Source organism: Nicotiana sylvestris, chromosome 1, assembly GCF_000393655.2.
Source record: "Nicotiana sylvestris chromosome 1, ASM39365v2, whole genome shotgun sequence".
In the NCBI taxonomy this organism is placed as follows: domain Eukaryota; kingdom Viridiplantae; phylum Streptophyta; class Magnoliopsida; order Solanales; family Solanaceae; genus Nicotiana; species Nicotiana sylvestris.
Genome location: NC_091057.1, coordinates 121,938,881 through 121,964,077, shown reverse-complemented (window position 1 = coordinate 121,964,077; position 25,197 = coordinate 121,938,881). Strand labels below are relative to the sequence as shown.

General features: G+C 38.9%; 2 protein-coding genes across 2 annotated transcripts; one reads left to right on the top strand and one right to left on the bottom strand.

Annotated features, from left to right (window-relative positions):
* Positions 1 to 2,371: 2,371 nt before the first annotated feature.
* On the bottom strand, positions 2,372 to 22,601 carry LOC104229834 (uncharacterized). The gene is made up of 7 exons (XM_070152668.1): positions 22,459 to 22,601; positions 21,747 to 21,963; positions 13,925 to 14,207; positions 13,184 to 13,883; positions 12,378 to 13,082; positions 3,036 to 3,140; positions 2,372 to 2,928 (listed from the first exon to the last, which is right to left on the bottom strand). The coding sequence occupies exons 3-6, from the start codon at positions 14,198 to 14,200 to the stop codon at positions 3,055 to 3,057; spliced, it is 1,767 nt and encodes a 588-aa protein (XP_070008769.1). The 5' UTR covers positions 14,201 to 14,207; positions 21,747 to 21,963; positions 22,459 to 22,601; the 3' UTR covers positions 2,372 to 2,928; positions 3,036 to 3,054.
* Positions 8,646 to 9,845, top strand: LOC138880333 (uncharacterized mitochondrial protein AtMg00300-like). The gene is made up of 2 exons (XM_070160221.1): positions 8,646 to 9,224; positions 9,305 to 9,845. Exons 1-2 carry the CDS (start codon positions 8,680 to 8,682, stop codon positions 9,309 to 9,311), a joined length of 552 nt encoding a protein of 183 aa, XP_070016322.1. The 5' UTR covers positions 8,646 to 8,679; the 3' UTR covers positions 9,312 to 9,845.
* Positions 22,602 to 25,197: the final 2,596 nt, after the last annotated feature.

Genomic DNA, 25,197 nt, shown 5'->3' with positions numbered 1-25,197 from the left:
TTTTCTGCATTTGGTGCTTGCGCCGCTTCATGCTTTTGTTCCTTCCTTTTCCACTGCTGGTGGTGAGGAGTGTTCTTTGGTGCATTATTATTACCACGATTAGATTTTCTTTCCCAACCACGACCATGACCACGACTGGGGCCACGACCTTTTCCACGTTTAGCTTGGTGGAAGTTCGTCTCATTCACTTCAGGGAATGGACAAGAACCAGTAGGTCGGCTTTCATGATTTTTCATTAATAGCCCATTATGTTGCTCGGCTATAAGAAGATGTGAGATAAGTTCAGAATACTTTTTAAATCTCATCTCTCGATATTCCTGCTGTAGGAGCATATTCGAGGCATGAAAAGTGGTGAAAGTTTTCTCCAACATATCATGATCAGTAATATTATCACCACATAACTTCAATTGGGAAATAATTCTGAACATGACAGAATTATACTCACTGATAGATTTAAAATCTTGTAGCCTTAGATGAGTCCAATCATATTGTGCCTGTGGAAGAACGACCATCTTCAGGTGGTCATATCTATCTTTCAAATTATTCCACAGTATGACTGGATCTTTAACAGTAAGATATTCCATTTTCAGGCCCTCATCAAGGTGATGGCGTAGGAATATCATTGCTTTGGCACGGTCTTGGTTTGATGCCTGATTTTTGTCTTTGATGGTGTCTGCCAGACCCATCGCATCAAGATGAATTTCAGCATCAAGCACCCAAGACATGTAGCTTTTGCCCGATATATCCAGGGCTACAAATTCAAGTTTAGAAAGATTTGACATTATTTAGGAAAAGAAAGTTCCTACCTCTAATACTTTCACAGTATTTGCTCGAGATGTCAGAGTCTCGTGCTGATAACGTGTTATAAAATAAAGACTATAAAGTAAAAACAAGTATAGAGAGAAACTGAATATTATTCGAATTCAAACTGATGTACATAATGAACTGAAATCTCTTCTATTTATAGAAGAAAGGAAGTTGATGTGTAAGCTGCTACGCAAGTTGCTGTGTAAGCTACTACTGCAAGCTGCTGTGTAAGCTGCTACTATACCAGATATGGATAATCTTCTACCTAGGGTAATGCTTATCCATAATCGGGTACCGAAGTGATAAGCTTTTTCAGGAAGCTTATTTCCAATAGAGTACTAAATAGATAAACATATTTACGGTGGAGTCCCATATGGATAAGCTTCTTCAGGAAGATTATTTACAACGGAGTACTAAATGAACATCCATAATATAATATATTTATAACAATATTTGTATTATTGAATTCATTATATTCTTATTATTAAATTCATTATACTCTTGAAATGATGGGTTACGGATTTCATATTTGTTTTACATGATGTCAAATTGTATCAATTGGACAAGGGTAAAGATGCTAAAGCATCCTTAAATAAAATTTGAAGGAAAAAAAACATTAGAGTAACCAATTAGGAGACCCACAGGCCACAACTCTGTCCGATATATGGTGCTTAGGTGCCCTTTGATTTTTGTACGTAGAGGGTGACTATGTTGCCATTTTGACATCTTTTATTTGTTTTTATATCATAGCAAGAGTCCAGGAATTAATATTGGTCAAAGGCAGAATTCATCTGAATCCAGTACTTTTAATGCATAACATAATTTTAGGTGTGAACATTCACTTAAATTGTAACAAATAGTAGATAAAAACCATAATTTTAAAATTACAATTTTGATCAATGCTAAAATCTTAAAAGCCGAACCCAATTCGCCCCTAATACGGGTTGCTTAGTTACTACCAGCAGTTAACTTCTAAAAGGGAACAAAACTGGAAGTCTGAACATTTCGTTTCATATTTACCCAAGGAATACAATCATTTCTCTTAAGAGTACAATCATTTTTACCTCCCTATTTTAGAGCTTTTCTTTTTTCTCCCATTCCCCCCCCCCCCCCTTTGTGTTCCACAACAGGAAGAATACTACTCACATTTTTATTTTCATAGGTACAGACGGAGTACTACTTACATTTAACTTACAGCAACAGTCCATTTAAGACCACATTGGGTCATCCTACCAAAACTATGAAAATTTAAAATACCTTTTTGCGGAACAAATTATGGCAATTGTTCGTCCAACTGGTCCTCGACACAAATTTAGAGTTTTGAGTATGCACTCAAGGCTCCAAAATTCCAAAGAAACTTGGCTTACAAATTTCAGTAGACCAATTTATTTACAGTGGACTTGTTCATCATAATCCAGGAATGGAGGAAAATATTGACTTATGCACAGCTTTATCCTTCGCATTTGCTTTTTCTTTCCCCATACTACTGTCGTTCCAAAACTCAAAAACAGATAATAGAAATGTTAGATAAAACTCAAAAGGACCAAATTAGTGCACTTATCAGTTCACACAATCAATTCAGTACTTTTATTTTGACATTTCCCGGGCACGCAGATACAGTGGTGGTGTATATGATATGAATTCATCTAAACCCAATAGTTTTGGCTCAGACCCTTTACATGTGTTGAAAAGTTCGCTAAACAAGCACAAATAATAGATTTCGAACCTAGTAAATCAAATGAGTTGTGGTAAAATTCCAAACTCAAACCTATAGAGTTCAAATCCCAGATCCACCTCCGCCCAAATGGAATGGTCGGATACGAAGCTCTTATAATCAATCAGTTCTTGTGTCTATACATATTATTTCACTTCAACTGACTTAAATACTGGAGATCGAAGAAAACATCAGAATAGACAAGCGGCAATTCTATTCACGAATCTTTCCTCAATCAACCCCAGCCGCTAAACTTCCGTTCATGAGTTGAAATGCATAACAGTGTCTCGAAAACAAACCTCCTATCACTGTCAAGATTGCATGCCAGCAGTTTCCTTCCTGTAAGCCTGGAGCCTCTCCTTCAACTTCTTGCTCTGCTCAAAATTTGCTTTTCTCTTTATAGCTTTCTGCAAAAGGACGTCTTATCTCTTTTATCGGCTCATACACGGGGAACATTAGCGATGAATTTTCAAAATCATTACAATTTCCTTACAGGTAAAGCAAGAAACCTTACCTCTTGCCTGAAGCACCGGTCAAGCTTTATTTTCAGATCCGTGCATTGCCCAAGGAATTTTCCTAGTGGGTGGTCCGTGTGACACTTCTGGAACTCCTCTATAATCTGCACCACATAAACCTTGAACTAATCAGCAATTATGATCTACATCATGACGTCAAGACTACATGTCATGTCAATGCGTATAACAACATGCAAAGAAACAGCCATTAAAATCAATTTTCCACAAGGAATGTATATACATCTTATAAACACTAATTTCCTTGACACAGATGCTATATTAGAACTTTACCTAGAAAACCTGCAAAATGCAGTGCTCCGAAGTAAAGTGGCTATTCACAAAAGAACAAAGGGAAAAAGAAAAGGGAATGAAAACACCCCAGCAAGTGTTGGACCACAAATTGACATAATGAATTGAGCAATTGGTGCTTCAAAAGCACGAAAGAATTACAAAAAAAATACACTTGGCATCACACCAAAACAAAAAATGGCCCATGTTTTTACGTTTTACCCGACCTAGCCCATATTGTACATATTTTGAAAGCACTAGCAAATTCAAAATTTGTGTTCTTACGACCATTGCTGCTAAAAGCTATGGAGTTAAATTTGTGTTCTCACAACCATTGCTTTCACTCTATTTTCTTCTCACATCTTCTACATATGCTTCAAGGGGTTGTCCGTCATTACTGCTTCTCCCATTGTGTCACCTGGTTGCAATGTAAGAGCAATGTAAGAAAATTGAAGAGTAGACGTCCGCCATTGAAGGCTATTCAAAGTTTTGCTTTCGAAAATAGGTTTTTTTGAGTTTGTTAGTTGTTTGGATGGGGTGTTGTTCTAATTGATTGAATATATCAAAAGGAGTTCAAAATTCAAATTTGAAGTGATTTTGAGTAAATTTGAGCAAGATTTGAGTTAAATTTCAGAAAAGACTTAAGGAAGAAGACGAAATCATTTTTTTGTATAATAGTGTATATGAGTGTATAAACTCATCTTATACACCTTTATACAAGCGTTTGTAGACAAACTTCTTCCACGATTTTCAGTTGCAATTCTTGTTCAAAACCAGTCCAAATCTCCATTAAATGACCTCAAATTTTTATGCAACCTCCTTATGCTATTTCTAACAATTCTAAATAACCACCACTCCAAATTTCTCACAAAATCAAATGCAGAATCTAAACTCATATATTTAAGCTTGTAAAAATTCTAATTTTCACCATTCAAATGGATTTGGTTTGTTGAACTAATGTTTGAGTTACAATTGATGATTCGAAAATTAACTTAAAAGCTCGAGCAATCTTTTTTTAAAATTAAATAGTAATTTCATGAATTTATTGGAGTTGGATGTTGAGTCTTAGCCTATTATTTTTGGGCTAGTTGGTTGTAAATTGAAATATGGCTATAACATTAAAATGTAGAGATCCCAATTGTTCTTATGTGAAATTTTCCCCAAAAGCAGAAGATGATTGCTGATTCCAATTTAACGTGAGGAACTTACATCAGCACATAAAGGGTGCCTATGTAGAGTCAAAGGTTGATGCATCTTCTTCCGTTGAGATAAAACCTACCGGAGACAGAAAATTTTCCAAATAAATACTCCCTCTCTTCTCAGTAAATTAAGGGAAAAAACACAAAAAAAAAAGAAAAAATAAGACCAAAAAAGATTAAACCATCAGGGAAACAAGCTTCTTTTTTTAAAGCAAACGAGCAAACCTTTATTACAAAATAAAAGTCAAGTACCGGAAACTTATGAGAAATAACATATCATAATGAAAATGCCCAAGCACTAACTGAATGATGATGGAGGATAGTTACACGTAAAACAGATTTTGATTACACGTTGCTTACAGAAGTCAGGAAATTTAGCATGGAATCAATATCAGCCATGCTACATGTGATGACGTCATCACTTGTATTGCAAGTGAATTCAGTGTTCCGAGGCCTAAAAACCGCCCTTTTACCCCACCTTGATTTACGTGCGTGGTCCGGACCTATATCCGGAAAGCCTTCTATGTGAATATGAAAAATAGAAATTTTAGAGTTAAAAATTTGATTATGATTGAGTTTGGTCAACATTTTTAGCAAACGGACCCGGATCCATGTTCCGACGATCCCGGGAAGTCCGCAGTAAAATATGGGACTTGGGTGTATGCCCGGAAATGAATTCCGAGGTCCTAAGCCTTAGAAATCAATTTTTGAAAGAAATTGTTTTACTGAATTATCTAAGAAATAAAGAAAAGATTAATATTTGAAACCATTGTTATCGGGCTCGTATTATGGTTCCGTAGCCCGGTACGAGTTCAATATGATTAATATGTGTTGACGGTAAAGTTTGGTAAAAAACGGAATCCATTCGACGTGTTTCGGACCTTAAATGCAAAATTTGATGTTTAAAGAAGTTTTGAGAAATTTCATTGATCTTGAGGTTTAATTCGATGTTCATGATGTTATTTTGGTGATTTGATTACACGAATAAGTCCATAGGATGTTTTTGAGTTAGTATGCACACTTGGTTTGGAGTTCCGAGGGCTCGGGTGAGTTTCGGGTAGGTTCCGGGATGTCTTAGGATTAAAAACATAGTTGTTGCAGGTTCAGAGAGGTGGAAGGCCTCTGAACAGACCAGTGCGGTCCGCACAAAAAGGAATGCTGCGGCGGAGGAGCTTGTGCGGCCGCACTGGATTTTGTGCGGACCGCGGTGAGGGCCTGTGCGGCCGCACTAGATTCTGTGCGGTCCGCGGTGAAGAACATTTCACTGGTCCGACTTCGGAAGCCTATATCTTTTGATCTACAAGGAATTTTGAGATATTCAAAAACGAAAGTTGTAGCCCTTCGTGTCTAGTTTCCAGAAAGGTAAAGAAATCACAATTTGGACATCTGTAGAGAAAGTTATGACCAAAATACTAAAGCATGTCACTGCAGTCCACATGGGAGCTGTGCGGCCGCGGTTGATTTTGTGCGGTCCGCACAGGGGGTCTAAGAGGGGTATATTAAAACGGGATTTTCAGTTATTTTTCATTTTTCAAAACCCCAAAAATATAAGAGGCGATTTTTCAAACAACTTTTCTTCTCCAAAACATTGGTAAGTGATTTCTAACTCATTTTCTTCACTCCTTAACATCTTTTTAACATGATTTCAACTCAAAATCAATGATTTTCATGGGGGAAATTGGGTGTTTTGGGTAGAACCTAGGTTTTTCAAAAATTGGGGATTTGGACCTCGATTTGAGGTCCGATTTCAAAACAAATTATATATTTGGGTTCGTGGGGGAATGGGTAATCGGGTTTTGGTTCGAACCTCGAGTTTTGACCATGTAGGCCCAGGGGCGATTTTTGACTTTTTGGGTAGAACTTTAGAAAATTCATTTTGATGTATTAGGGTTGATTCATTTAGCGTTTATTGACGTAATTAAGTAACTTGTGACTAGATACGAGTGAATTGGTGGTGGAATCAAGGGGTAAAGCTATAGTTGAATCGTGAATTGTGTTCGTGGCATCGAGGTAAGTGTTTGGTCTAACCCAGTGTTTTGGATAGCGCGTGGCGACAAATAGCGACAAGGGCCCGCTTCACTGAGGCGAGAGGCGCGCAGCGAAGCGCTCGCCTTTTTGATGTGAAGCGACAATTTATACAAAAACATAAAATATTATATACATATAACTAAAAACTCAATAACAATAATATATTAATAAATATATCATTCAAAAATTAAAGACTCAATAGATAGTCATAGACTCATAAATTAAAGACTAATAGTCTTAACTCTAAAACAAGCAACATCTATTCTTCTTCAAGATTTTCAAATTCTACAACTTCATGAATGTTAGCATTATATTGGCTATCATCCTCTTCATCCTCGGACTCTTCATCAATTAGGGACCGGCTTGAACTTGCTACCCCCTTTCCCTTGTAACTTGAAGAATTCGCTCTAAGTCCATAGATATTCTCCTCAACTCCAACGGCCATAGAAACAGTACCCCAATCAAGATCATCTCCTTCATACACTTGGTCATCTTCATGATTTTGGGGGGCTCCAGTTAACCATTCATTTGCCTCATTAATGTTGTCCAACATAATTGGATCAATGGTATCGCGAGCTTCATAACGTCGCCTCAATGTTCTATTGTATTTAATATAAACTAGATCATTGAGACGCGATAGCTCAAGCCTATTCCTTTTCTTGGAGTGAATCTGCGGATAAGTTATTTAGATTAATTAATAAATACTAATAATAATACAATATAGAATATATTAATCTAATAAATCTACTTCTTACATGCTCAAATACGCTCCAATTTCTCTCGCATCCAGATGCACTACAAGTTAGGTGAAGGTGTTGGTTTATGTTTAGGCATGTCAATTGGAAGAGTTGGTGGAAAGAGTTGGTATGGATGCTAGGATGAAGCTTCCTCCTTTGATGTCACCAATGACATCAAGAGGAGGTCTTTACCTCTATAAATAGATGCACTCCTTCATTTGTAGAAACCATCCCAAAAATAATACAACACATTGTAGTGAGTAGAGAGTTAAGAGAGAAATTCTCTTAAGTGTAATTGGGAACTCTCCCCTTCCTTTGTTAATATTAAAAAGGCAACTGTTCTCTGGTGGACGTAGGATTATTTTGATCCGAACCACGTTAAATCTTGTGTTCTTTCTTTTACGTTTCCGCTAACAATTGGTATCAGAGCAACATGATTCTTTAACGATCCAAGGAGGAAGAACAAGCAAAGATGAGTTCCATGAAGTTTGAAATTGATAGATTCAGTGGACGCAACAACTTCAATATCTGGAAGATCCAGATGATGGCGTTACTGCGGAGGGAAGGTTCAATCCATGCTATTGACGGAAAGTATCCTAAGGATATACGACAAGGAGAAGATTGAAGGGGATGCATTGAGTGCAATCCAACTATCCCTTGCACCTAACGTGCTTTGTGAAGTGAGTACGGGTACCGAAGAGACGGCCAAACAGTTATGGGAAAAGCTAGAAGGGCTATACCAAGACCGATCAGTGACAACAAGGATGTTGTTACAACGGCGTCTTCACACATTTAAGATGGGGTCAGGTACTTCGTTACAAGATCATTTAGATGCGTTCAATAAACTTGTCATGGACTTACAGATTGCAGGAATTAAAAAGGAGGAGGAGACGCTTGCATGTGCTTTGCTATTTTCATTGACTTCAGGATATCGTGATATTGAGAATTCAATGATGTATAGCAAGGAGCCTATCAAGCTTGAGCAAGTGCGACAGACACTTAACTCTAGTGATGTGCGGAGGCACATTGAAGGAGATAGAGATGACCAGGCAAGTGGGCTCTTTGTGAGAGGCCGGACTAGCCAACAGGGAAAGAGCAAATCAAAGCACAGATCAAAGTCTCGTGTGAACAAGAAGAATACAGAGTGTTGGGGTTGTGGCAAGAAGGGGCACTTTGAACGAGACTGCCCAATGTCAAAGTCCAAGGAAAAGGCGAGTGCATCCACAGTTGAACAGGTACATGATTTTGATAATGATTATGTACTAACAACATCGTGTAATAATAATAGTAGTTATGGAAACAAATGGGTGTTAGACTCTGCTTGCACTCTGCATATGACGTTCCGAAAAGACTGGTTTAGCAGCTATGAGAAAAGTGGAGGAACCGTAGTAATGGGCAATAATGCAACTTGTGCAATAGTTGGCATTGGCTCAGTTCGGGTTCGCTGCCATGATGGAGTCGTGAGGACTATTACACAAGTCCGTCATGTTCCTGATCTGAAGAAGAATTTGATCTCCCTGAGTACTCTGGATGAACAAGGCTACAGGTACATGAGCGAAGCAGGAACTATAAAGGTGACTAAAGGTTCTTTAGTCATGCTGAAAGGCAAGCTGGAGAACGGCCTTTACACATTGGCCGGAAGCACCATTGTTGGCTCTGCAAATGCATCTACAGTGCAGTTATCTAATGATGACAAGGCAAGACTATGGCACATGAGACTGGGTCATATGAGCGCACGTGGACTGGAGATGTTGAGCAATCGTAACCTTTTGGAAGGTGAGAAGATCAGCACACTTGACTTCTGTGAGCACTGCGTTCTAGGGAAGCAAAAGAAGGTCAGCTTCAGCACTGGCAAACACAAGACAAGAGGAGTGCTAGACTACATCCATTCAGATTTATGGGGTCCCTCTAAACTTCCATCGAAGGGCAAAAAGAGGTATCTTCTCACTTTTATTGATGATTTCTCACGAAAGGTTTGGGTGTATTTTTTGAAGGCAAAAAGTGATGCTTTTGAAGCATTTAAAGAGTGGAAGATTTTGGTTGAAAATCAAATGGAGCGGAAAATCAAGTATCTTCGCACAGACAATGGCTTGGAGTTTTGCAATGAAGAGTTTAATGAATTCTGCAAGGTTCATGGGATCTCAAGACATAGGACTGTCAGGCATACCCCACAGCAGAATGGAGTTGCCGAGAGAATGAACAGAACTCTTCTTGAAAAGGCTCGTTGTATGCTCCTACAAGCCAAAATGTCCAAAGTATTTTGGGCTGAAGCAGTTCACACTGCTGCTCATATTGTCAATCGATCTCCAGCATCGGCAATTGACTTTAAGACTCCGAATGAGGTATGGTCAGGTGAACCCTCTAACTATTCATACTTACGAGTATTTGGGTGTCCAGCTTATTATCACGTTAATGAAGGAAAGCTTGAACCAAGGGCTAAGAAGGTCATATTCGTAGGGTATGTGGATGGAGTAAAAGGGTACAAACTTTGGTGTTTGTCTTTACTCAAATTTATAGTTAGTAGAGATGTCACCTTTGATGAATCCTCTATACTTGATCCCCGTAAAGTTTCCGTGGAGTTTTCAGGAAACAAGAACGACGAGCAGGTGGAGCTTCCGGTGGAGCTTGCCAAGGAAAAGGATCAAGAGACTCAGGTTAAAGATGAGTCAGAAGATGTAGACCTTGAAGAACTTGCTGTCAATGAATCATACACAATTGCAAAGGGGAGGGAGAAGAGGCAAACACGAGAACCGGAACGCCTTATAGATCAAGCAAACTTGATTGCATATGCGTTTGTAGCTGCACAAGAAGAGATTAAGGATCTGGAGCCCTCCTCGTATATTGAAGCAACTTCTTGCAAGGATGTTGTACAATGGCGGTTAGCCATGACTGAAGAGATGGAGTCTCTTCACAAGAATCAGACATGGGTCTTAGTGAAAAGACAAAAGGGGAAGAGGACAGTTGGATGCAAGTGGGTCTACCGAAAGAAAGAGGGAATTCCTGAAGTGGAAGATGCTAGGTTCAAGGCGAGATTGGTTGCAAAAGGATTCAGTCAGAAGGAGGGAATTGACTACAATGAGATTTTCTCTCCAGTCGTGAAGCATAGCTCAATTCGCGTGCTACTAGCATTGGTTGCCCAATTTGACTTGGAGCTTCAACAGCTTGATGTCAAAACTGCTTTCTTACACGGTGATCTAGAAGAGACAATCTATATGGATCAGCCTGAAGGTTTCCTAGCTGAGGGAAAAGAAGATCACGTATGCCAACTAAAGAAGTCTTTGTATGGTTTGAAGCAATCCCCTAGACAGTGGTACAAGAGGTTTGATGCATTCATGACTACACATGAATTCTCAAGGAGTGCATTTGATAGCTGTGTGTATCACAAGAAGATGTCTGGTAACTCAATGATTTATTTACTGTTGTATGTTGATGATATGCTTATTGCTGCTAACAACATTACAGAGATAAATGCTTTGAAGAAACTGTTGAGTAAGGAATTTGACATGAAGGATTTAGGAGCTGCAAAGAAAATCCTTGGTATGGAGATTTCAAGAGAAGACGGTGTTGTACATCTTTCTCAGAAGAGGTATATTGAAAGGGTTCTCAAGAGATTCAATATGCATACGTGCAAGCCTGTAAGTACACCATTAGCTCCTCATTTTAAACTTTCAGAGTTACAAATGCCTCAGTCCGAGGATGAGGTGGAGCATATGTCAAAGATTCCTTATGCCAGTGCAGTTGGTAGCATTATGTATGCTATGGTATGCACACGTCCAGATATTGCTCAATCTGTAAGTGTGGTAAGTAGATACATGTCCAGCCCAGGAAAGAGGCATTGGGAAGCTGTCAAGTGGATATTGAGATATCTCAAAGGAGCTTCTGGTGTTGGTCTGACCTTTCGAAAAAGTGGTGGAGGTATTTCAATTCTCGGTTATGTAGATTCTGACTATGCAGGAGATCTTGACAGAAGAAGGTCCACAACTGGATACATCTTTACCCTCGTTGGCAGTGCCGTTAGTTGGAAGTCGACTCTGCAGTCGATTGCCGCTTTGTCTACGACAGAAGCAGAATACATGGCAGCAGCGGAGGCGGTGAAGGAAGCTATCTGGTTGAAAGGTTTAGTAGCGGAATTGAGTTTGGTTCAGCTGGAATCAACTCTTAGATGTGATAGTCAGAGTGCTATTCATCTAATGAAAAATCAGAGATTTCATGAGCGCACTAAACACATTGATGTCAGATTTCATTTTATTCGAGATGTTGTTGAAGAGGGAACTATCAAGGTCGTGAAGGTTATCACAGACGATAATGCTGCAGATATGTTGACCAAGATAGTCCCACTCGCTAAGTTTGCACACTGCAAGGACTTGGCGGGGGTGTGCATCAACTGATGCAACTCCGAAGAGAACAGTTGTTAGGTGGAGGTGGTATGTTCAACAATGGTTTGATTCTTCTTGTTTCTTACAACGGGGTTGCCCAGTAAGCTTAGAAGTTTTGGCCAGAGTTGTTCACACGCACGCTCGAAACGCAAACCAAGGTGGAGATTGAAGGTGTTGGTTTATGTTTAGTCAACAATGGCATGCCAATTGGAAGAGTTGGTGGAAAGAGTTGGTGTGGATGCTAGGAGGAAGCTTCCTCCTTTGATGTCACCCATGACATCAAGAGGAGGTAGTTTGATGTCACCAATGACATCAAGAGGAGGTCTTTACCTCTATAAATAGATGCACTCCTTCATTTGTAGAAACCATCCCAAAAATAATACAACACATTGTAGTGAGTAGAGAGTTAAGAGAGAAATTCTCTTAAGTGTAATTGGGAACTCTCCCCTTCCTTTGTTAATATTAAAAAGGCAACTGTTCTCTGGTGGACGTAGGATTATTTTGATCTGAACCACGTTAAATCTTGTGTTCTTTCTTTTATGTTTCCGCTAACATTAGGCTTAATACTTTGATGGCAAACTTTTGCAAGTTTGGAGTTTGATGTCCAAATTGCTTCCACCATTCAACTATAGAAAAATGTTTTAAAAGTTAATAAGTATAAATCAAATAAATTAAATTAAAGTTATAAGGATATCTATATTAAAGTTAGTTACCTGGCGACCTTTTGTCTCTGGCTCTAATGGCAACCGGTAAACCAAATAGGCCATCTGCTTGTGAGTACTTACCAAACTCCTCCCCTATTAGATCTATCGTCGCTGAATTAGGGATCAACTTCTCAAGACATGCATGGTATCCAATCCACACCTCTGAATCCAAAGTTTCATCACTAGTGTTCTTGTAAAATAATCCCGAGTTCAGAAGATGGCCTGCTGTATGCAAAGGTCGATGGAGTTGATTGTTCCACCTGGTATCAATTATCTCAAAAACTTTCTCATATTTCCTAACATTTCCATCAAATGATGCTGCAATACTCTCTTTGGCTCTATCCATAGCTTCATAAAGATAGCCCATTGGTGGTTTTTTCTCCCCATCCACCATACGAAGCACCCTAATCAAAGGACCACCAACTTTAAGAGCCCGAACGACATCATTCCAGAATGATGGAGCAATAAGAACTTTGGCAGCTTCTTTCCCCGCAGCTTCCTTTGCATATTTATTATCTTTCCATTCAGTCGAAAGAACTAGCTTTCTCAAATTTGCCTTTTGCAAGTAAAAGCTATGCAAAGTTAAGAAAGTCGTTGCAAATCTAGTCTTGGCCGGTCTAACCAAATTTCTTTCTTTTGTGAATTTCCTCATCAAATTCAACAACAACGGCCTCTGACTGATGTAAGCATATACCTTGACGGCCTTAATGAAAACTGTAAAAGTAACAATAACAATTTTATAGTTAATACTTAATAGGATAGGACATAAGTATAAATAAAGTTAAAGGCTTTAAAGACAACTATATTAAAGTTACCTAAAGCATATGGGTTTTCCTTGAATATGTCACCAAACATCAAGTTGATACAATGGGCAGCACATGGAGTCCAATAAATGTTTGGATAGATAGCTTCCATCATCTTCCCCGCACTAACATTCTCACTAGCATTATCTGTAACAACTTGTACAACATTTGCCTTTCCAATTTTATCAATAGTATTTCTAAACAAGCTGTACATTTTGCTTCCATCCGTAGAAGAGTTGCTAGCATCGTGAGATTCAAGAAAAACACTCCTTCTTGGAGAGTTCACCAACACATTTATGATCATTTTTCCATTCTGTGTTGTCCATTTATCCATCATAATGGAACATCCAAACTTGTTCCATTCCACTTTATGCTCCTCAATAATTTGGTCCATCTTCTTCACCTCCTTTTTAAGATGAGTTACTCTAACTTCATGATAGCTAGGAGGCTTCATTCCTGGGCCATATTGTCCTACGGCCTCAATGAATTTATCAAAAGTTTTGTAGTTGACACAGTTGAAAGGAAGTCCTGCATCGTACATCCATGATGCAAAGGCACTGACGGCGCGATCCCTCAAAATCTTCTTGGCTTCTAAACCTGAACCTTCTTCACTTTTTCCCGTTTCTTGTTGTTTTGCCGAGAAATAAAGATTGAGAGGGCCTTTTGCCACCGTACGTGCCGTGGATGACCCACTAGATTGAGAGGGCCTTTTAAGGGGGGAGGTCCCATTTCACCTTATTCATCCATCTCATCATCTTCATCAATTAGATTCACCGATGCTTCATAATTCATTTGAGTTTTTACCATATTTTTCTTTTCAACAAATGCTTTTACTTCCTCCCTAACCTCAGGCGGACAAAGGGGACATTGTATTACATTATTAAATCCACCTATCAAATGTTGCTTGTGACGAATTATCCCACCATTATACGTTTTTTGACAAAACACACATTTAATTATGAATCTTGACGAGCCTTGTATAGCATAATTCCAAGCTATATCTCGTTTAGTATTATTGGATGGCGCCATTTCAACGCTGTTTTATAGACAAAAATTATCAAGTCAATATGCAATTAATTCTACTATATAAAGAAGAAGAAAAAATAGAGCAAAAAAAAAGATTCTGCCTTTGGAGTTTCGAAACAGTACACAGAGCAAAACCAAAAATTGATTCTGCCTTTGGAAATAGCAAAGAAAGAAGAACAAAAATGATTATGATGCCTCTAGAAAAACAGCAAATAAAGAAGAAGACAAAACAGAGCAAAAAAAAAATAAGAGAAGAAGAAAAGCCTCAGTTTTTTCTCGACAAAAAAGCACAAAACAGAACCTATTTGGCTCTGTTTCTGTCGACAAAAAATAGAAGAAAGAAGAAAAGAAGAAGAAAGAAGCACAAATACAGAACCTATTTGGCTCTGTTTCTGTCGACAAAAAACAAAAGAAAAAAAATAGAAAGAAGAAGAGAAGAAAGAAGAAGCATAACTCTGTTTTTTGGCTGTTGAAGTTTGAAGAAGATGAAGCCAGATGATGAAGAAGAAGACTGAAAAAGACCGTTTGTTTGTTCGCAGGTGAAAAGCCCTAATCTCTGAAGTTTTTTTGTTCGCAGGTGAAAAAGATCGAGCCCTAATTCCCGACTTAAGTCTTCTCCCTTTCTCTTTTTTCTTTTTAAAAATAGCGACGCTACAGTCGCTACTCGCCACACAGTCGCCTCACACCACAAACCCTGAAGCGAGCGCTATTTGAAATCGCAACGCAACAGAAGCTCTGAAGCGACACACCCTCGTCTCGCCTCGCCTCACGCTATTAGCGCTAAGGCGAGCGCTATTTATAACACTGGTCTAACCTTAGCTTGAGGGATTAGGAGTTGTGTCCCATTTGTTATTTGCTTCTTGTTGAGTACGACGTATAGGCATGGTGACGAGTATCTATACGTTGGTGTCAAGCATGACCGTAGGTCTTATATTGTGATTTTCATAACTTTGTTGTATTATTCATGCCTTGGTGAAGATTTCTATTTGTTGTGTAAAGTTGTGGAAAGAATTGTGACATATGAACATTGAGGAGCGTTGGCTCAAGTTGTATAACGAATTGTGAAGTAAAAGTGAGAAAGAGAAGAGATCATTATACTGCCCCTTGCCGGGCTATTGTTGAGTTGTGGTTCCCTTGCATTGCGTTCTTAATTGATATTACGGATGTTTAGGTTGATGATTCTTTGTGTTAGGTATTGTAACGAGTTTGGTTAAAGCTGAGGTAGTTAGGTGTTGTAACAAGTTTGGTTATAGCTGAGGTAGTTAGATGTTGTAACGAGTTTGGTTATAGCTGAGGTAGTTAGGTGTTATAACAAGTTTGGTTATAGCTGAGGTAGTTAGATGTTGTAACGAGTTTGGTTATAGCTGAGGTAGTTAGGTGTGGTAACAAGTTTGGTTATAGCTGAGGTAGTTAGATATTGTAACAAATTTGGTCATAGCTGTTTCTCCCTTGCCGGGATATTGTTTGCTGATATTATTGTTCTCTTGCCAGGATTCCTTGTGATTATTGTTGGCTTGTAAATGAGAGCGGGTAGGACGCCTACCACAAGATATAATGAAATGGGAGCGGGTGGTACGCCTGCCACGAGATAAATGAAATGGGAGCGGGTGGCACGCCTGCCACGAGATAAATGAAATGGGAGCGGGTGGCACGCCTGCCACGAGATACAGTGAAATGGGAGCGGGTGGCACGCCTACAACAAGATCTGAAAAGAAAGTGAAATCTGCCTTTGTTTTCCCTACTCTTGTTAGTGGTTGGATTTTGATTCCTTTATAGTTCTCTTGATATTCTGTTTTTACCTGTTATTCCCCGAAGCATGTTTCCCCCTCCCATCTTTACTTGTTTACTCCTGCTTTACTTTTCGTTGTATATTATATAACTGCACAGGTTTATTTGGTGATCTGGTCCTAGCCTCGTCACTACTTCGCCGAGGTTAGGCTAGACACTTACCAACACATGGGGTAGGTTGTGCTGATACTACACTCTGCACTATGTGCAGATCCCGGAGCAGCTCTTGGACCGTAGTTGGAGGCTACCTTCAGTCCATGCGGAGATCCAAGGTAGACCTGCAGGCGTCCGCAGGCCCTTGCGTCTCATCTATCTTTTATTTCTTGTTTCATTTTTTGCTTCAGGAACAGTGTCTTTTATTCTCGGACCTTGTATTTAGCAGTCTTAGACCGTCTGTGACACTGTGACACCAGGTTTTGGGTGATTAAGATTTAAGTAGTTGTAATAGCTAAAGAGTCGGATATTTTATTGTTTTTCTTCCGCTTAATTAAATATTCCCCTGTTTATACGTTATCGCTTTATATCTGTTAAAAAGAATTAATTGAATAATGGAGTAATTAGTTTAAAGGATTGGCTTGCCTAGCTCACATTAGTAGGCGCCATCACGACTCCCGAGAGTGGAAAATCCGGGTCGTAACAAGTTGGTATCAGAGCTCTAGGTTACATGGGTCTCACAGTTCACAGACAAGCTTAGTAGAGTCTGAGGGATCGGTACGGAGACGTCTGTATTTATCCCCCAGAGGCTACAGAGTTGGGAAAAACTTCACATTCATTCTTGCCTGTCGTGCGATTTTGTTCTCTCAATTCGTGAGGTTGGATGTTTCTGAGCCCAGTCGTGTGTTAGCTTGCACGGTCGCCCGTTCTTCTTTATTGGAGCGTATCCGTGATCGGCAGTATGATGATCCCCATTTGTGTGTCCTTAGAGACACGGTGCAGCACGGAGGTGCTAAGCAGGTTACCTTAGGTGATGATGGAGTCTTGAGATTGCAGGGTCGAGTTTGTGTGCCTAACGGGGATAGGCTCCGAAAGTTAATTTTAGAGGAGGCCCATAGTTCCAGGTACTCTATTCATCTGGACGCCTTTAAGATGTATCAGGATTTGCGGTAGCATTATTGGTGGAGAAGAATGAAGGACATCGTTGCATATGTGGCTCGGTGTTTGAATTGTCAACAGTTCAAGTATGAGCATCAGAGGCCTGGTGGTTTGTTCCAGAAGATTGAGATTCCTGAGGGGAAGCGGGAGCGGATCACTATGGACTTAGTTGTTGGACTCCCACGGACTTAGAAGAAGTTCGATGCAGTGTGGGTTATTGTTGATAGGCTAACCAAGTCAGCGCATTTTATTCCTGTGGCAGTCTCTTATTCTTCCGAGAGGTTAGCTGAGATCTATATCCGGGAGATTGTTCGTCTTCATGGTGTGCACGCGGTTTACCTCACGTTTCTGGAGAGCAGTTCAGCGAGAGTTGGGCACGCGGGTTAAGTTGAGCACAGCGTTGTCCGAGCGGACTATTCAGATTTTGGAGGATATGCTCCGAGCTTGTGTCATTGACTTTGGAGGCTCGTGGGATCAGTTTTTGCCTGTAGCAGAGTTTGCCTACAGCACCAGCTACCAGTCGAGTATCCAGATGGCTCCTTATAAGGCTTTATATGGTAGGCGGTGTCGGTCTTCGGTTGGATGGTTTGAGCCGGGAGAGGCTCGGTTGTTGGGTATGGATCTGGTTCAGTATGCCTTGGACAAGGTCAGGATTATTCAGGATAGGCTTCGTACAACTCAGTCCTGGCAAAAAAGTTATGCCGACCGCAAGGTTCGAGATTTGGCATTCATGGTCGGTGAGCAGATATGGCTTCGAGTGTCGCCTATGAAGGGCGTGATGAGATTTGGGAAGAAGGACAAGCTTAGCCCTAGGTTCATTGGCCCATTTGAGATTCTTGATCGAGTGGGAGAGACGGCTTATAGACTTGCGTTGTCGCCGAGCTTATCAGTCGTGCATCCAGTGTTTCATGTGTCCATGCTTCGAAAGTATCACGGCGATCCCTCCCACGTGCTAGATTTCAGCACTGTCCAGTTGGACAAGGACTTGTCTTATGAGGAGGAGCCGGTAGCTATTCTAGACCGGCAGGTTCGTCAATTGAGATCGAAGAGTTTTTCTTCTATTCGTGTTCAGTGGAGAGGTCAGCCTCCTGAGGCATCAACTTGGGAGTCCGAGTCCGATATGCGGAGCCGTTATCCCCATCTTTTTCCCGACTCAGGTACTTCCTTTTTATGTCCGTTCGAGGACGAACGGTTGTTTTAGAGGTGGAGGATTTGCGGCATGGTTTTTATGTCCGTTCACATCTTTTTCCTTTTTATGTCCGTTCACTGAATTCAGCGTTCCGAAGCCTAAAAACCTCCCTTTTACCCCACCTTGATTTACGTGCATGGTCCGGACCTATATCTGGAAAGCCTTCTATGTGAAAATATGAGAAATAGAAATTTTAGAGTTAAAAGTTTGATTATGATTGACTTTGGTCAACATTTTTAGCAAACGAATCCGGATCCATGTTCCGACGATCCCGGAAGGTCCGCAGTAAAATATGGGACTTGGGCGTATGCCCGAAAATGAATTCCGAGGTCCCAAGCCTTAGAAATCAATTTTTGAAAGAAATTGTTTTACTGAATCATCTAAGAAATAAGGAAAAGAATTAATATTTGAAACCATTGTTATCGGGCCCGTATTATGGTTCCGGAGCCCGGTACGGGTTCAATATGACTTATATGTGCTGACGGTAAAGTTTGGTAAGAAACGGAATCCATTCGACGTGTTTCAGACCTTAAATGCAAAATTTGATGTTTAAAGAAGTTTTGAGAAATTTCATTGATCTTGAGGTTTAATTCGATGTTCATAATGTTATTTTGGTGATTTGATTACACGAATAAGTCCGTAGGATGTTTTTGAGTTAGTATGCACACTTGGTTTGGAGTTCCGAGGGCTCAGGTGAGTTTCGGTTAGGTTCCGGAATGTCTTAGGCTTAAAAACATAGTTGTTGCAGGTTCAGAGAGGTGGAAGGCCTCTGAACAGACCAGTGCGGTCCGCACAAAAAGGAATGTTGCCGCGGAGGGGCTTGTGCGGCCGCACTGGATTTTGTGCGGACCGCGGTGAGAGCCTGTGCGGCCGCACTAGATTCTGTGCGGTCCGCGGTGAAAAACATTTCACTGGTCAGACTTCGGAAGCCTATATCTTTTGATCTACAAGGAATTTTGAGATGATTCAAAAACGAAAGTTGTAGCCCTTCATGTCTAGTTTCCAGAAAGGTAAAGAAATCACAATTTGGACATCTGTAGAGAAAGTTATGACCAAAATACTAAAGCATGTCACTGCAGTCCACATAGGAGCTGTGCGGCCGCGGTTGATTTTGTGCGGTCCGCACAGGGGGTCTGAGAGGGGTATATTAAAACGGGATTTTCAGTTATTTTTCATTTTTCAAAACCCCAAAAACATAAGAGGCGATTTTTCAAACAACCTTTCTTCTCCAAAACATTGGTAAGTGATTTTTAACTCATTTTCTTCACTCCTTAACATCTTTTAACATGATTTCAACTCAAAATCAATGATTTTCATGGGGAAATTGGGTGTTTTGGGTAAAACCTAGGTTTTTCAAAAATCGGGGATTTGGACCTCGATTTGAGGTCCGCTTTCAAAACAAATTATATATTTGGGTTTGTGGCGGAATGGGTAATCGGGTTTTGGTTCGAACCTCGGGTTTTGACCATGTGGGCCCGGGGGCGATTTTTGACTTTTTGGGTAAAACTTTAGAAAATTCATTTTCATGCATTGGGGTTGATTCAATTAGCGTTTATTTACGTAATTAAGTAATTTGTAACTAGATACGAGCGAATTGGTGGTGAAATCAAGGGATAAAGCTATAGTTGAATCGTGTATTGTGTTTGTGGCATCGAGGTAAGTGTTTGGTCTAACTTTAGCTTGAGGGATTAGGAGTTGTGTCCTATTTGCTATTTGCTTCTTGTTGAGTACGACGTATAGGCATGGTGACGAGTATCTATACGTTGGTGTCAAGCATGACTGTGGGTCTTATATTGTGATTTTCATGACTTCGTTGTGTTATTCATGTCTTGGTGAAGATTTCTATTTGTTGTGTAAAGTTGTGGAAAGAATTGTGACCTATGAACATTGAGGAGCGTTGGCTCAAGTTGTATAACGAATTGTGAAGTAAAAGTGAGAAAGAGAAGAGAACATTATGTTGCCCCCTTGCCGGGCTATTGTTGAGTTGTGGTTCCCTTGCATTGCATTCTTAATTGATATTACGGATGTTTAGGTTGATGATTCTCTGTGTTAGGTATTGTAACGAGTTTGGTTATAGCTGAGGTAGTTAGGTGTTGTAACAAGTTTGGTTATAACTGAGGTAGTTAGATGTTGTAACGAGTTTGGTTATAGCAGAGGTAGTTAGGTGTTGTAACAAGTTTGGTTATAGCTGAGGTAGTTAGATGTTGTAATGAGTTTGGTTATAGATAAGGTAGTTAGGTGTTGTAACAAGTTTGGTTATTTCTGAGGTAGTTAGATGTTGTAACGAGTTTGGTTATAGCTGAGGTAGTTAGGCGTGGTAACAAGTTTGGTTATAGCTGAGGTAGTTAGATGTTGTAACAAATTTGGTTATCGTTGTTTCTCCCTTGCTGGGATATTGTTTGTTGATATTATTATTCCCTTGACGGGATTCCTTGTGATTATTGTTGGCTTGTAAATGGGAGCGGGTGATACGCCTACCACAAGATATAATGAAATGGGAGCGGGTGGTACGCCTACCACAAGATATAATGAAATGGGAGCGGGTGGTACGCCTGCCACGAGATAAATGAAATGGGAGCGGGTGGCACGCCTGCCACGAGATATAGTGAAATGGGAGCGGGTGGCACGCCTACCACGAGATACAGGAAATGGGATCGGGTTGCACGCCTGCAACAAGATGTGAAAAGAAAGTGAAATCTGCCTTTGTTTTCCCTACTCTTGTTAGTGGTTGGATTTTGATTCCTTTATAGTTCTCTTGATATTCTGTTTTTACCTGTTATTCCCCGAAGCATGTTTCCCCCTCCCATCTTTACTTGTTTACTCCTGCTTTACTTTTCGTTGTATATTATATAACTGCACAGGTTTATTTGGTGATCTGGTCCTAGCCTCGTCACTACTTCGCCGAGGTTAGGCTAGACACTTACCAACACATGGGGTAGGTTGTGCTGATACTACACTCTGCACTATGTGCAGATCCCGGAGCAGCTCTTGGACTGTAGTTGTAGGCTACCTTCAGTCCACGCGGAGATCCAAGGTAGACCTGCAGGCGTCCGCAGGCCCTTGCGTCTCATCTATCTTTTATTTCTTGTTTCATTTTTTGCTTAAGGAACAGTGTCTTTTATTCTCGGACCTTGTATTTAGCAGTCTTAGACCGTCTGTGACACTGTGACACCAGGTTTTGGGTGATTAAGGTTTAAGTAGTTGTAATAGCTACAGAATCAGATATTTTATTGTTTTTCTTCCGCTTAATTAAATATTCCGCTGTTTATACGTTATCTCTTTATATCTGTTAAAAAGAATTAATTGGATAATGGAGTAATTAGTGTAAAGGATTGGATTGTCTAGCTCACATTAGTAGACGCCATCACGACTCCCGAGGGTGGGAAATCCGGGTTGTGACACTACACCACAAAGTTAGCAACAACAAACAAAGCATCTCTTTTAAAGGCTAATTACATTCTCCTTTTCCCCTCAGAGTACCTTAGATTTCTTTCCAACCAAATAGCAGCAGGGATCAACTACTGGAAACCTCTATAACAATGCAAAAAGATTCTGCAAATACTTCAGATTTTCTTTCTTATCTTCAACTATTCTACTCTTTTCCTGCTGAAATAAACCCATTGCACCACATATTTCACATCTAAAGATTCTCTTCATTTTTGTTGCTCATTTTTACCAAACCATTGCACCATAATTCCTGCATCCAACCATGACTTACTTTGGATTGATCAAAGTATACCAATTAATTTAAAGCAGAGATAGGCAAATCAACTAGCCCAATTGATGGAACCTTCTCAGATATCTAAAAAACATAGTAAAATGTAATTCCTTCTCTCAAAAATAATTACATCAAAGATGCACACAGCCTTCTGAATCAACACTCATCGATTCTAAATTAATTTCCCCTACTTCTAATTCCTTCAATGAATCATACATAATTAAGAGCTCTTTTACCTAGATTTGAATTGCAATTTTGTGATATGACATGATTTTTAGCAGCTGCACAGATTTAAGACCTCTCTTTGTTTAGCTAACCTTTTATACCAGCAAAATTCATCTGTTTATCAAAAGACAAATCTTTATATTCCAGTTTTCTCTCAAAATCCTAACACTCTCAAAATTCTTTAACACTAACAAAATCAGTCAAATTAAACTCTAATACGTAGGTAAAAGAAGGCAAAGAAAGAATTACCTAACCGGAGAAGACCGGAGGTAAGAGGAGGAGCACCGGGCGCCGGAAAGGAAACACCGACTGTTTTTGTGCGGTTTGCTATTTCGGCTTTATATATTACTATGGAAAATTTTATTTTGTTTCTGGTACTAGTGCCATGAGTATTTTTATCTCATAGTTATTGACACATTTTTATGGACCCAAAAATATAAAATTAGGGTTCACACAAATTTATAAGACAAAAAAAGTATAACCAATTAATGTGATTTGTGTAAACAACTAATGTCTAAATCACACAATAAAACTTCTCGTATTCCTACTATTTAGAAGTTGTAGCTTAGCACCTCTTAGTCATCCTTACAGGGGTAATTTAGGAATTTTGTATTCTTAGTTTGACGTGGAAGATCGTCCTCTAATAGTCATCTCACTCTCTCGTGGACATGTTACCTACATCGAAGCGTCTTTTGCCTCCATTTTCTCATCCAAAATAAAGTAAAGTAAAATTACTCCAACTATACTCTATTTTTTTTTTCAAAAAAATATTTTATTTTATATTCTTTTCTATCTTTAATATTAAATTATTATATCCTTTCAATTTTAGCAACATCTAATATTTTATATTTGCACCATTCTTTTTTTGAGATGATCATATATTTTTTGTATAATTATAACTTATAATAAAATTAACTTATAATTTTATGTAAAAAATAATAAATGCACAAAAACTAATTTATCAAAATTATACGCAAAAGTTAAGATATATAAAATTAATATTATAAAGATATTACATGAATATAATTAGGTATATATAAAGAGATAAATTAAAATAATTAAATGATAAAAATAATAATAAAGTAAGGATAAATAGTGTCACTCCAAATTTGGAGTAACACTATTCATCTCCTATTTTGAGGGAGAAAATGAGGGAACATTGGAGCCACATTTTGACCAAAAAAAAATGTACTTTGGAGAAATGGGGTAAGGTTGGAGATGCTCTAATGCTTTATTTTGTAGAGCTCTCTTTTGTAGTTGTTGAAGCCAGTGGATTACTGGCTTTGAGTCAAAGTTCTATAAATTCCTAGGTTAATTTCTACATAGACAGGGAGGGTATTCGAAATCCCTAGGTCTTACTTGATGTTCTATCTCTTTTCAGTTTTCTGCTCTCTTGTTTTTTTTCTTTCTTTTACCTTTAGTGTGTACCTATTTCTGTCTGGCTGGGTTCAAATGTGATCATCAAAAGGTGTTGGTTGTTATCGGTGGTTGAAAAATGAAAAATGGTATAGAGTACTTTTTCCATGTCAGTAGATGTATTTCTCAACTATTATTGGCTGGTTTAGTGTGTGACGAATGGAAGAAATTTTGTCATTTGATTTTCAACAGATAGCTAAAGTAAAAGGAAGGTTTTTGTGTTATTTGTTGGTTGAATATGGACACTAAAAGGGACTGATAGGGTGTAAAAAATTCGTTTTTTTGTGTGTGTGTGTTTGTTTGTCAATTTGAGATAAAATTCAATTGCCCTCACCATTAATGGTATGAGAATTTTCCTATTAAAATAGATAAGATATAAGACTATGTAAAAGCATTCGTTTGTTTATTTTTGCACATTCTTGCTCTGCACAAGTTTCTTTTGAGATAAAAAGAAGTTAAAATTTTATATATCTCATGTAAGTGATTGTTTTGTATATTACTTCTCATGAATAAACACAACTTTATATTTTCTTTTTTGATAGGTTTGGAAGAATCAAAAGCTTATTATTCAACCTATATAATCATTGTAGCGATCCGACCAGTCGCTTTGAGAATTAGCATCCCGTTCGGCGGCTTAAGGTCTCGAGCAACTTTGTATTATGTGTTATGACTTGCGTGTGTGGCAGAGTTTACTTTTCGGATGATTCGGGATCAACATGGAATGAAGATTCTTGTTTTAGAAGTTTAAGTGGTAAGAGTTGACCGGAATTTGTCTTTTGTATAGACGACTCTGAAATGCCATTTTGATGATTTCAATAGTTTCGTACGGTGATTTTGGACCTAGACGTATGTCCGGATTTGGATTTGGAGGTCCGTAGGATAATTTGAAGCATTTTGGCGATAATTGGAAAGTTGAAGTTTTGGAAGCATTAAAATTCTTAAAACTGCCAATTATGTAAACAAGGAGTTTGAATAAAGAATTTTTTTCCAATATTCTAATACTTAAAAAAGATAATTATTAGATTAAGAGAAAATAAGGAAATCCCAATGGCAAAAATTTCCTCGACAAAAAGAAAAAAAATATGTTATTAATGGTTGAAAAATGAAGAGGAAAATGGTTTGTGTGGGGCCGGGACGTGATGGCCACGTGAGAGAGTACAATGTCAGCCACATAAATGTTGTATGGAAATATGTGTAGAGTAACGTAAGTGAAGGATAGTTAAGTCAAAGATATTCAAAAATGTATATTGTGGCTATAGTAGGATTCCATCGTGACTAATCATACTACTTCATTTAAACGAAATGACCAAATTACCCCCGATATCCCAAGGAGGCATGTTGACCCGGTGCTTGCAGGGGTAATTTAGGAATTTCGTATTCTTAGTTTGACGTGGAAGACCGTCCTCTAATAGTCATCTCACTCTCTTGTGGACACGTTACCTACGTCGAAGCGTCTCTTGCCTCCATTTTCTCCTCCAAAATAAAGTAAAGTAAAATTACTCCAACTATTACTCTATTGTTTAATCCAAATAAAAAATTTTATTTTATATCCTTTTCTCTCTTTAATATTAA